Genomic DNA, 12,660 nt, shown 5'->3' with positions numbered 1-12,660 from the left:
CCTGACAGCTGCAGTTAGGGAGAGAGAGAGGGGCGACGTTTTCTCAACACAAAGTGAATTGGAGCCAGACTCGATGGAGCCGTAAGCTTGCCCATGGTCACTTCATATTTTAATGGACTTTACATTGACCTGACAGCTGCAAGCTCTCTGGTGTAATAATTTATTAACATTAAAATCTTGGCTGATGTTTGAGAAATTAATAGCGCTCTGCTTAATTATTCATGTGGGTATAAAACAATCCCTTGTGCTGTCTGGACACTGGGTCAGAGCCTCTCGTGTGGGCTGCTGTAATTAGCGCCTACTAAAACTGTGCTATTGTATAATGAAATATGTGTGTGTGTAACTGGTACAATACATTACATAACAGAAACACATCTAAAACACAAATATAGATATAACGATTTGTTTTAGATCCAAAATACACATGGTTTTCGAAAGTAGAGTTGTAATGCATTTTTCATGTGCTTAAATCAATTTTCTTTTCAAGCATGCTAGTTTTTTGGAGTTTTTTTTTAGCATTAAGCGTGACTCAAAACTCCTCTCTAGCCTCTGAAAGTTGTGAAACAGTAATTAATTAGGATGCTAGTAATGTGTTAGGAAAAGTGTTTGATTTGCAATAAAATTAACAAATTCTTTTTTTTCACACAATTTTAATTAGGTACAGCGCCTTTAATATATAATTAAAGTTTTTGATACTATATGACTTTAAACATGCTGTGTGCTCTGAAATCCTGTGCAGGGGCAGTGGTGTGGGTGCAGTTCTCGCCCTGGGCTGCGTGGGGCGCCTCAGCTCTCCTCTCATGGACTTAAGGAACCACTACGGCTACTTCCTGCACCACGTGGTCTACTCCTCCCTCGCTCTTTTGGCCGTTCTGTCCATTCTGCTGCTGCCCGAGAGCAAAAGGAAGCCCCTGCCCCAAACGCTCGCCGACGGAGAGCAGTACCGGCGCCCCCCACTGGGGCGGAGGAGACGGGACAATGTGCCTCTACTGGCCACGCCCAACCCAGAGACCTAAACACACACACGACTGTCGCGTTCACAGGATCGATTAGGCAATATAAGACTAATATTACAAAAAAGGGATGACGAGAAAAGGGCTTAACAGACATGAAGCTTCCTAACATTGTCATATCCTGCCACACTGACCCCCCTCCGTATGACCTTTTGACCTTTGACCTTCACAAATGGGGCATCATTGATAACAGACAGCTTGTATTTCCTCGTCACCAGCATTCATCATGATTCACCAACGTCCCAGATCATTTTCTAGAGTCTGCTGCCTACCACATCTGAGAAACTACGCACTTGAACCAGTCAGGCATAACATTGTGAATCAGTTTATTTATTTCGTATTAGTCGATGACCAAAGAGGTGTTACTTGGATTGCACAGATTGCTTTTAATTATAGCGCTTGATAGTGGCTTGGAAAATACGACATAGCAAAGGGAATTTTTTATCATGCAAAGTTGAAAAATGTGTTGGAAGATTTTGATGAACAGCGACGCATGAAACCTTTGTTTTCTCAATATAGAAGCTACTCTTGCTGAAAAAGTTACTGCTGATTTTGAATTCTTATAAATATGCATTATAATAAGAAGATGAAATTTTCACTCTGTTTTCTATTGGGAATATTGTGACACTTAAAGGTGCACCACAGTATGTAACTTTTCTGGTAGAGGGTCCTGGAAAGATCTACAGTATGGCATTTAATTTAGCTATCTCCATGGAGACGAATCGGCTGCATCACCAATCCAAGTTAGTGGCCAGATCTGTGGAGAAGTGGGCCCGCTCAGAGTAAGAGTGCATGTTTTTGCGGTACTTTTGAGAAATAAAAACACCTGGAAATGAATAAATACAAGATACACTGTATGTGTTTAATGCTGTGCTGTAGAACATTCCAGACAAAGCAATGACATCACCTTGAGACAAGCAAATGGTGGACCCTCCACTAGAAAAGTTACACAGTGCACCTTTACACCCTTATTTCGACCCTCAATTTTGCGATAGTGTTACTTATTCCCTTTGTGTAGACTTTAAGCAGTCCTTTTTGAATAGTATGGCAGTTTTATATGATTTTATACGCTGGTACAAGTTTTTTATACAGACATGTTAATCAGCTCGGAGAATGAACATTACAGTATCAGGGGCAACCATAGTCTCCTCTATTATGGGAGTGGTCACAATGTTATGCCTGATTATTTGTGTACGTCCCTGTGTTTGTTAGGTCTTCATGTGTTACTATGGAGCATATGGACAGGCTGTGCCACTGTCCACTGATGAAGATGTGGGTCTGTTTGCCTTGTAAATACACTCTAGTCTCTTTAACTTGATGTGGGATACAGGGGGAGTGGGGTCATGCACTTTGAGTCAGTTTTTCTTAACATTGTGACAAACTTTGGCCCAAGTCTTTAGAGGCAAGTAGCTAAACAAACACTACCGGACAACACTTAATATTAACTTAAAACACTACAAAAAATTATATTGTTACTAAATCTGGCCTGGAGTCAGTGATCTCTAATATTTATTGTATTATATTAGTCAGATATGACAGACAAATGGCTAAAATAATAGAAAGCCTGGGGATATTAAAGCAGAAGTAAGTTATATTTTGTTGACATTGGGCTGAAGTTGAACTTTGCTTTTAAATAGACTTTGCTGTACTTTAAGTTTTTGTTAGAAATGTTTCGACAAAAGCAAAGGCATTTATATAATAATGGGAATCTCTTCTTTTTATAGTTTATTCTGATCATGAGTTTGAATTGTAAAGTTCTTTTTGTTCTATTTTTTTCTGTAAACGATTGCCTTTTAAACATGCTTTCTTTGCTTGTAGATTTTGTTTATGTGGCTCAAAACATCTGTAATGAAGCATTGCCTTTCTTTAACTCTTTACTAAATTATTAATAACTTCATTTCCAGTTTGGGCATTCACTTTATATTCTTAGTTCTTAGGGATGCACCGATCCTGCTTTTTCAGTTTCGATACCAATTTTGATTCTATAAGTATCTGCCAGTACCAGAAATCAAGCAATGTCAGTGCGTAGACTAAAAATAGCATTTATTTCCATTAAACTAAATAAAATAAGACAGAACTGATCCAAATGTGTTATGTAGCTGATATTTATCTCTCAAGGAACTACAGAATAACTTAAATAACTTGTAACATATGAATAAAAGTTGAAACATTGTGAGACTTTCTTTTACCTCAACTGAACCGATATTTGGAATTTCGATATCTGATCCAGCTAAATTTTCAGTATCTATGATCATACCCAGTACCAGTATTAGATCGGTGCATCTTTAACTCAATCTAATCTTGTGCTTTAGAGTTATGTTGCTAACTAACAGACCAACTTAAATTGTAGTCTTTCTAAATAGGCTGTAGTCGTTAGCACATAGGCTGTATTCTTCTTTTATGGTGATTGCTCGTATTAGGATCTGTTTGTTTTAGCTGGAATATTCTCCTTTCGTATTAATTTATTTCTACTACAATGAGACTTACTTCTCCTTTAAAGCAGCCCATGTTACAGTAACGGTATTGAGTGAATTATGGAGTTTAGCCTTTTCACGTGTCTGTGTTTAAACTGGTCTCTTGTCTCTTACATTCCTGTCTGCATGAAGCACTCAAAGGGCTTGTCTAATGTCTATGTATTTCTCAGATGCTTCTAGTATCTTATTACCTCTTTAGACTCTTCTCTTTTTAGCAGGACAAACAATTTATGGCAGAAGTAGTGACGATAGCTCTTGTATTTTCAGGTTTTGAACAATTTAATGATGTCACTTCCTGTTGTTGTTGTTGTTGTTGTTTTTTTGTTTAATTTTGTACCAGAGGATGGCCCGGTGATAAGGTGCCGCTGTTGGACATGGCAGCTCAAGAGGGCCATAGGAGTCATTATAACTTTACCACACAATGTCAGTCTTCAATGTTATTACTGTACAAGTCCTAGATTTGAATTTGCTCAGGCTGTTATTATTGTTATAGTTATTATATTATAAACGCTGTGTCATTTTTGTTGGGATTAGACAGTGCTGTGCAAAGGTTTAGATTTCATACTGAAAGCAGGTACAAACTGTACACTGCGGAGAAGATCTAACCTAAAGGTACATTGTGTAACTTTTATAGTGGATGGCACGCAGCCTGCTTGACTCCATGTAGATGTTATTGCTTTTCCGAGAATGTTCCACAGTTTGGCATTAAAATTATTTATCTCCATGGAGACAATCATGCGACAAACAGTGGCAGACTCCAACCAGAAAACTTACATAGTGCATCTTTAATAGACTTATATATAACAGTTATTGTGTAGTGATCATAGTTTACTGATTACTTGTTGCAGCCTTATTGATACTTTGCATTGACATCGTGCTGTGGGTGACCAGAATGTCAAAAAAATAATAATAATAATGAATAAAACTGGGACACCCTTAGTTTGTGGTGGTTGGTAATAATAAAATTGTGAATCCAGGGCATAATTAAGGAAAATAGTTTTGTACTTGGCCCATTCACGACTAACATGAATCAGTATAGTCACATTTTCTTAGTTTTTTTGGTCATTTTTAAGCAGCTTTTCTATATTTACCTAAACAAATGCCTCTCTTTACTGTTGGCAGGTATAAGATTGGTCAAAAATAGAGTCACCTGGGGCAATTCTTGTATACAAATCACTGGTTTTGGATAAATCTGCTGGGACAGGGGACTCAAAACTGGGACTATCCTGAGTAAATAGGGACGTCTGGTCACCCTAATCATGCTATGGGTGTTCTACATGTAGCTCAATGGTGGAATTTTCAGCTGTTATCATAGTGACACAATGCACACATTAGCAAAAACTGACAAAAAAGATTTAAGATCATTTGAAAACTCTAGAAAAACTGTTGGCAATGAGAGATTGTGACTATAATTTTATGTGCAAGAGATTTTTTTATTTTTATTTTTTTTTTTTGCAGCACAAATCAAATCGCATGTTGTAGTTAGTAGTAGCAAGTAAATCAACACTTTCTTGTCAGATTATGCTAAAATGAAGCTCAGATTAAAGTCTAACAAGCCTCAGACAGAGCAGTGCTTACAGTTAGCATCACACCCGAGGATTGTTGATGGTATGAGCTGCAAAGTGTCAATAATCTGAAACATTTCTTTTACTTAGTTGCTGTGGTTAATGCTTATCAACATGGTACAGAATCCCTTTAAATATTCCTTAATTTGAATCGTCATCTCACCAAGTTACTATCGTTACTTTATTCAACTTTATACTTGTCAGTTTTCACCAGCATTTTCCACACTTCACCAAAACCTTTGCAGAGTGCTGTGTTTAGATTGGACAGTGAAATTATGTCTGTTTGACCTGATAACTTCTTCCTTCAGACTTAGGTATTTTTTAATTTTGTGTATGTTGCACTTGGAAACTCTTATACTCAGAAAACTACTATCACTACTTTTACTGAGGTATCTGACAACACTGACGTCTGTTTAATGAGTGAGCAACACTATAGCCTGATTTACTGTACAATAAAACTGATTCAACAGACTGGCTTTTCAGATTAAATGTGTTTATTTGATTTTGTTGTGTCTATAATAATCCGACAATTAAAAACATTATTAGTTCTCTGGCATGAGAATCTTGTTAGTACGCTTTAATCTGTGTAATTAAAGATAACTACTGGGTGGTAATGTTTTAATTTGGTTTTGTAACGCCAAAGGACGAATGCTGTTACATAAAGTGACCACTAGATGGAGACATTGTAGCGACGCGTTTATCACGGTTTAGTGGCGAATACTTCAGATGCTGTAACACTGCAGTGAAAAGTGCCAGAGGTCCTGAGTAAACAAACTTGAATGTCACTGTAAAATTATACCACTTGAACACAGATGTTAAAACAGCTTGTATTGTTAAGAGACACAGGCTTTATGGGACGGCTGTCATCTGCCTACATTTGGTATTGGTGGTTTTCTAGACTGTAAAGATCAAAGGGATGTCAAAAGTATCGAAAATCAGATACTTATATATAAAAAATAAATAAATAAATAAATAAAAAATAAATCAAACTAGATACTCATCAGGCTTCGATATTTATATAAAAAAATATAATAAAAATCACATAAACAGAACAAAATGTGAGGTTTCCTAGATAGTTTTAGTTTCACTTTGAGCTTCATCAGAACTTCTAGTAAATGAGATCAAGGCAAGAAAAAGAAAGTATTATTTTGGTTATGAAAATGACATTGTATTTCTAAAATAGGAGCACGTTTGTGATATCATAATTGATATTGAGTATTGAGTCAATTCATTAGTATCAAAATCAGATTTGAAATTTGAGTATCGCAACACACTAGTCATACATATTCCCAAACAGCGAGCAAGCACCATTTTCCTTATTTAGTACATGCAAATTCATAACAAATATCCAAAGGGAAAATCCACAAATGTTGAATCTGATCAGTTCTGTTAATAAAAATATCCTTGAACCTGCTACTTGACCAAAAATCTTCATTTTACTAACTTGACCTTTACTTGCTCTGCCCGTCACCGGTGGCCTAAACATAATACGTGTTTGATAATAGACCATTAGTCCAGAATACAGTTGACGTGAATATCCATGGATTTCAGAGTGATGTATCTAACAATGTTGCCATAGCGATTAGCAATTCAAAATATTACGTCTTTTAAACTGACAAAAGGCCTATAAGCAGGAAGCTAAAAGCCATGAATAGGCCCATAGAATGTCGTGATGTCATTGGAAAACCATACATTTATATCTGTCAAACTAAACAAAAGCAGTCTAGTCCACAAAATGAATGGTCATTTACTACAATGAGTTTAGATTTTTTAAACTTGAACTTGTTTTTCTGTTTGTTCTGCTCAGTGGCCTTGAGGTTAGGTTGCAACGCATCACTATTTTCTGATCTGTTTTATATTTATTTTATAGTTTTGCTCATCACAAACATACCTGGAGTTGTGTTTTGTTTCATTCACACATGTTTAACACAAACCCTGCAGATTTAGACTGAGTTCTTCTCTCAAACAGAAAACACTCTGTTCTACCTTGTGATGCCATGTTGTAAAACAGGATGTGCTCCACTGTGTTTTAAAACTCAAGGCGTGTTTTTGAGGAGGTAACAACATTATAACGTGACTAAAAGCTCACAAGAGTTGATTTTGCATAATATATGACCTTTAATGTCTCTCTCTCCCTCCTTTCACTTCTTGCGCACAGCCCTGCCCAACACAGCTTTCCAAAATAGCTTTAAACCTCATAATTACAAACCATCTGTGAAATAACTTACCTGGAGTATATTATTTAGGCTACATATGTTTTCCTCTGTTTTTTCCAGTCTAGACCAGTCCCTCCTAGAGTGAAGACAATGCGTATTATGAAAAACTTAGCAACACCCTTAGCAACCCAGTGAATCTGACAAAGGCACTCTAAATATGAGGCGTGGAGTTAGGCGCAGGTCACAGTCTCCACTCCGTCGGACGTTAACTGCCTATAGGAGCTTGCCGTGGAGCTGCCCTTTTGACCTTTAGTTGTTGAGGTTGCAATTTAACCCCTGTAAAGTGAGCTGTGAGATTTATGGTGCAGAGAAGGACACAGGAAGAAAGACAAAGAGAAAAGCAATAGGCTATTCATTTGTTCTATCTATATTTGACTGTTTTATGTGGCCTCCAGGTTGCTATAGGTGTGAAAGTTGTGATAAAAGTCGAGATAAGTGAATTCTAGCAACTTTTAAAGCCAACAAAGCAAAGTAATAATTCAGTTTACATAATATCTTCAAAAGTCAGAATTAAAGGCCAAATTTCAAACTATTTAAGATGAAAAGAAAGCATGTTTTGAACATAACCTACATACTTTAGCTTTGAGTAAATATTTCACAAGAGTATGGGGAGTATTTCTGTTGCACTTCTCTAAGCATTTTTGACCTAAATGGGCAGCCATGCAGGCGCTGCTCTTAACCATTAACTGTTGACATGTTAATTACAAGTACAGTGTGTGGTCCTATTACATGAAAGTACAAATATGCCTTTTTTTTTGTTTTTTGTTTTGCGTGTGTTTTGTTTTGGATATCAGTGCAGAGAATCAATGAAATAGGTGAATTTAAAGGTGCAATATGTATGTTTGTCTCCATGGCAATATAATAAATCAGAACTGTGGAATTTTCTAGGCAAATAAATAACACCTCTAATGAGTCCCTTCACCAGAAAAGTTACACAGTGCACCACACAATGACCAGATCCTGATCATTTAGGATTTTTAAAAGTTGCAGTATAAAGTAATTGAACCAAAAAACAAAAGTTAGAAATCTGTTGTATCTTGTAACATTTTATTTTATTTTATTTAAATTTCTTTTCTCAAATCTGTTGGACAAGAAATCATTCTCAGTTCACCACTGCACTATATTAGACAAATACAACTTGCTTAATTTTAATAATTTAGTTCATTTTAAAAATGAATGTTTTATATATAAAGTTCTGTATGGAGGATTTTATTAAAACAAAGACTGTCAGTGGGATGGGAACTAGGGCCATAGCCCATGGAAACTGTGAGGTCACAGTTCCCTGTCACTGTGAGGTGACATTTGGACAAAGTGTGTCTCAGTCAGAGTCACTAAGTTCTCAAATAGTCTCCCATTATCAGTAAGAGAGACTCCAACACTGACCACTTTCAAATCACATTTGAAAAAGTGGCTAAAGGAAAACAAGACTCATGGACACTTTTAGTGTTTAACTGTCACTTGTTTTGTCACTTATTATTTTTGCTGTTAAATTTGTGGTGTCACCTGCCTAGACAGACAGATGGAAATTAGCATTTTTGCTATAATCTGTCATATTTACACTGCAGTGTTGTAAATGTTCATTAATACGCACTGTCCCTAATGAATAAATAAATAAATAAAATTAAACAATACTCCTACTTTGACCAGTTGTCTTTATACAAAAAACCTGTAACAGAAGCATCTGACACCAACAACAGCAGTGGGAGAGGAACACAACCCAAGATGGTTCTGAACATACTGCTCCACTGGCCCCATTAAACCCGCTATTTTATTTCATTTTCATCGTTGACCTTTCTGCAAACAATTTCTGCAACCCAAGAAGGAATCTCCAGTTACAATAGAAAGTATGTGAGTGTACAAAAGGCCCTGGCCCGGTCAGAGGATGTACTGATACTGATAACACTAAACTGATACAAGATCTACAGAAGATTAGACTCATGCTTTCTTATGTAACTGTGATTTACGATAATATGATCTCACTTTGTCAAGAGATGCAACATTTTAAGACACTGAGAGAGTTCACACATTAGTTAGACCTATAAGTTTGATTTAAGGTCGCATCCTCTCACGCTGTAGACTTTTATCATTAATGTGTGACTCTTGGAGGGTCCAGAGGCAACGTGAGGTCATTTAAGGTCACATTACATTACATTACAATAAAGGTGCATTATGTAACTCTATGCTTGTCTTCATGGAGATCTTCAGAAAAAACAAAAATGTGTGAGAACAGGTAGAGGGTGCTCTTGAAAAACAGATTTTTATTTTTTTTTTAGACAAAAGGAAACCCAGGCAGTCCATAAAAGTAAAAGTTGCACAAGGAAGTATAGTTAAAAGGCCTTTACTTAATGTAGATGTTATTGCTTTGTCTCCATGTTCCTGAGTATGGCATTAAACCATCTCTATGGAAACAAGCAGGTGATGCCTCAGTTACAAGAAGGTTAAGTTACAGGTCAGATCTGTGGAAAGGTGTCAAAGCTCATAAGGTTTTTGAAGGTGTTTTTGAGTCCTAAAAACACTTGTAATTGAATAAAAAAGAAGCTAGACAGTTACATACCAGACAAAGCAATAACACCCCATTACAGACTAGCAGGTGGCAGACCCTTCACTAAAAAAGTTACATAATGTGTCTTTAACTAGACTCTGGAAAAAATGGGTTGCGGTTGTGCACAAAATAATGAAAGATTTGATTCTTGAGCAATCTGCCACCCAAGAAGAATAACAATTTTATGATTTATTATTACCACTACAACTGTAAATTTAATTCCAGGAGTGAACATTAAAGTCAATGAAAACATAATGCCCTTTGCTTATGCTTTGGGGTAACAAGTGTCAAGTTAACACTAAACATCCCCGTGTAAGCTCACAGCACCCAGAGGCACTGAATGAAGTAGTCTACAGTGTCTTATGTCTGGGCTTGACTGTCCAATGTGCTTTGAAGTTTCAGGAAAAAAGAGACTCAATGAAAAAGACACATGTCAGAGCCTGAACTGCTTCAATTCACAGTGCTCAGGTGAGCTTTCTCATTCTTTCCAAGATTATTTATATTATACTGCATGTTTGGATACTCATAGTCTTTTCCAAACTGAAGCCTTATAGGGCCAATGTGTCTGGAGCTTTTTGCATTTCTTAAAGTTTAGCATTCATCTTTGCTTTGGCTGCATGATACAAAATATTAATACACATTCCACTTGTCTAAACTATGCCAAATGTATTTATTTATTTAAAGGTCCTATATTACACAAAAATTGACAGTTTTGTTTCATTCACACCTGTTTGAGTAATCCTTTATTATTAAGCTCAAAATGCTCTGTTCCATGAAGCGGTAGTTTTCAAGTTAGCAGCTATATTTTACCTTTTGTGTGGTAGAAATTGGCAATTCCAGGGCTGAAATTATCCAAATGATTCCAGTGAAGGTGTGTAGAGTTATTATAGGGTCTCAGTTGCTTAGTTTTTGTCAGTGTTTGTCCATTGATCTGAAGGTTGATGGTTAAAATCACACTCTGAACATGAACATCAAGACACTTAACCCTCCTTGCCCTCTTGTGTCTGTGTATGGATATGTATTTTTGAATGGGTGAGTAGTTCAGATTTTGGAGCACTGATTAAAAGTATACTAGTGAAAGCCTTTTTTCCTTTCCTTTTTTTTTTTTTTTTTTTTTTTACATAACAGACAAAACACAATTGAAAGTTGAAATTCGACGAAGGTTACCACATTCTTTCCCAGGAGTATGAGTAGGACCATAACAGACATAACAATCCTGTCCTGCTCTGGGCCACATGACGCCACCTGCCCCACTGCCCCCTCCTAATGCCCCCTCTCCACCTGCCCCCTCCTCCAGGGAAAAGCCGGGCTATTGTTTGGGGAAAGGTGATACTTGGTTCATGTGAAATAAGCGTTTGTACTGTAAACCTCATCGAGCACAACAGACAGGATCATGACAGGAACAGGATTTGTGCCTCAGCCTCAGCGTCTCTGATCATGTTACGCGTTACACAAACAGAGCCTGGTGTTGAAATACATACATTTTCACTGTCATTACAAAAGCTCTGAGTAGTGGTTTGCATAATGTATAAAACAAAAGCAAAAAAAAAAAAGCCCAATTATCCATGGGTTTTACAATTCATGAGAAAATAAAACCATTGACACAATGAATAATAATTCAGAGGGTTTATATGACACTGATCTTTGTTGTAATAATGCTTTTTTCTCGCCAAAAATGTTTCTGCAGTTGGATTGTTTCTTCAGACATGTTTAACACTCAGTTAAGTTCTTGTTTTCTCTTCTCTTCTTCTTCTCAGAAAACACTTTGCGATGTCATGCGGTGTCAGTCACTGTTGTGTGCCGGTGAAAAGATTAAAGTGAAGTTTAACAGGAGAACTGGTCAGGGTTAGCCTGATTCATCAGCCGATTTCACTTTGTGGAAACTGTCTGACCTCGCAGCATTATGATTTATATCCTCAATCCTCAAGAGAACTATGGCTTTGTCTACATCCATCTCGACTGCTTTGTTTACTGTTGTTCTGTACCACAAAAGGGACTCAGTGATGGCTTCACAGCTCTTCGCTGATTGGCCGGCGTGCGGTCTACAACTTCGGGGTTCTTGCAAACCGTCTAGTGTATTCCAATTCCTGACCTAGTTGCTGGAGAGAAATGAAATTGAGTGGAGGCACTAGGTGGCGTCAGCTTGGCTAGGTCAGGGCAGCTTGAGGAGAGGAAGAGCCAAAAGTGTCCCTCCTTTGTGTCCTGCAGCATCACCATGGTTGCTCATAAAGACAAAAACAAAAAAAAAGATAAAAACATCACTTATAAGTTGAACAGTTGGCAGACATAAAGCCTACATCTGTGTAAAAATTCTAGCCATCTCACTACTGCCAATAAATAAAAAACTACACATTGTTTTCTGTATGTTTTTGTCTCATCTGAATGGGAAACGGCAGACTTCCCAGCACTCTGAGCCATGCACCATGACACATAATGGAAATACAAAGTGGTGTCTCCACTCTGTTGAAGTCATGGTTTATTTCACTCCCTCAGTCCACTGTCTGTGTGAATGTCCCTGTGAACGTCTCCAGTGCATATTTTCTCTAACCATCCGCCCATAATGAATACTTTATCTAACTACTGCCACAACACTTCACCTGTCTCTCAAACAAAGGCCCCACCCATGACAATAATGTTTAAATGAGCTCCACCTTCAGAGATGATGAGAAGAAGACGACAGTGTTGCGATTCACGTGGTCAATTTAACCCCAGGCTTCTATAATTGTGATTGCGATATTAATATGCCTTTTAAAATACCTTTCACTTGTTACGTAGTTTGTTAATAAGTTTTTTGTGCAAAGTCATTTAGAGATGCCATCCTTGTATTGAATGATTGTTTGGTGTGTCTAG

The 12,660-nt window shown here is 37.1% G+C and overlaps 1 protein-coding gene across 1 annotated transcript in view; it reads left to right on the top strand.

Annotated features, from left to right (window-relative positions):
* Positions 1–5,514, top strand: part of slc22a17 (solute carrier family 22 member 17) — a 32,949-nt gene extending 27,435 nt beyond the window's left edge. The window contains exon 10 of the mRNA XM_020931554.2: positions 740–5,514. Coding sequence (XP_020787213.1) covers positions 740–1,016 — 277 coding nt within the window. The 3' untranslated portion in view covers positions 1,017–5,514. The remainder of the gene's footprint in view (positions 1–739) is intronic.
* The last annotated feature ends 7,146 nt before the right edge of the window (positions 5,515–12,660 follow it).

This window comes from Boleophthalmus pectinirostris, unplaced genomic scaffold (genome assembly GCF_026225935.1).
Source record: "Boleophthalmus pectinirostris isolate CB_2022bp ecotype Guang Dong unplaced genomic scaffold, ASM2622593v1 HiC_scaffold_15, whole genome shotgun sequence".
NCBI lineage: Eukaryota > Metazoa > Chordata > Actinopteri > Gobiiformes > Gobiidae > Boleophthalmus > Boleophthalmus pectinirostris.
This window is presented reverse-complemented; position numbering and strand designations above follow the sequence as displayed.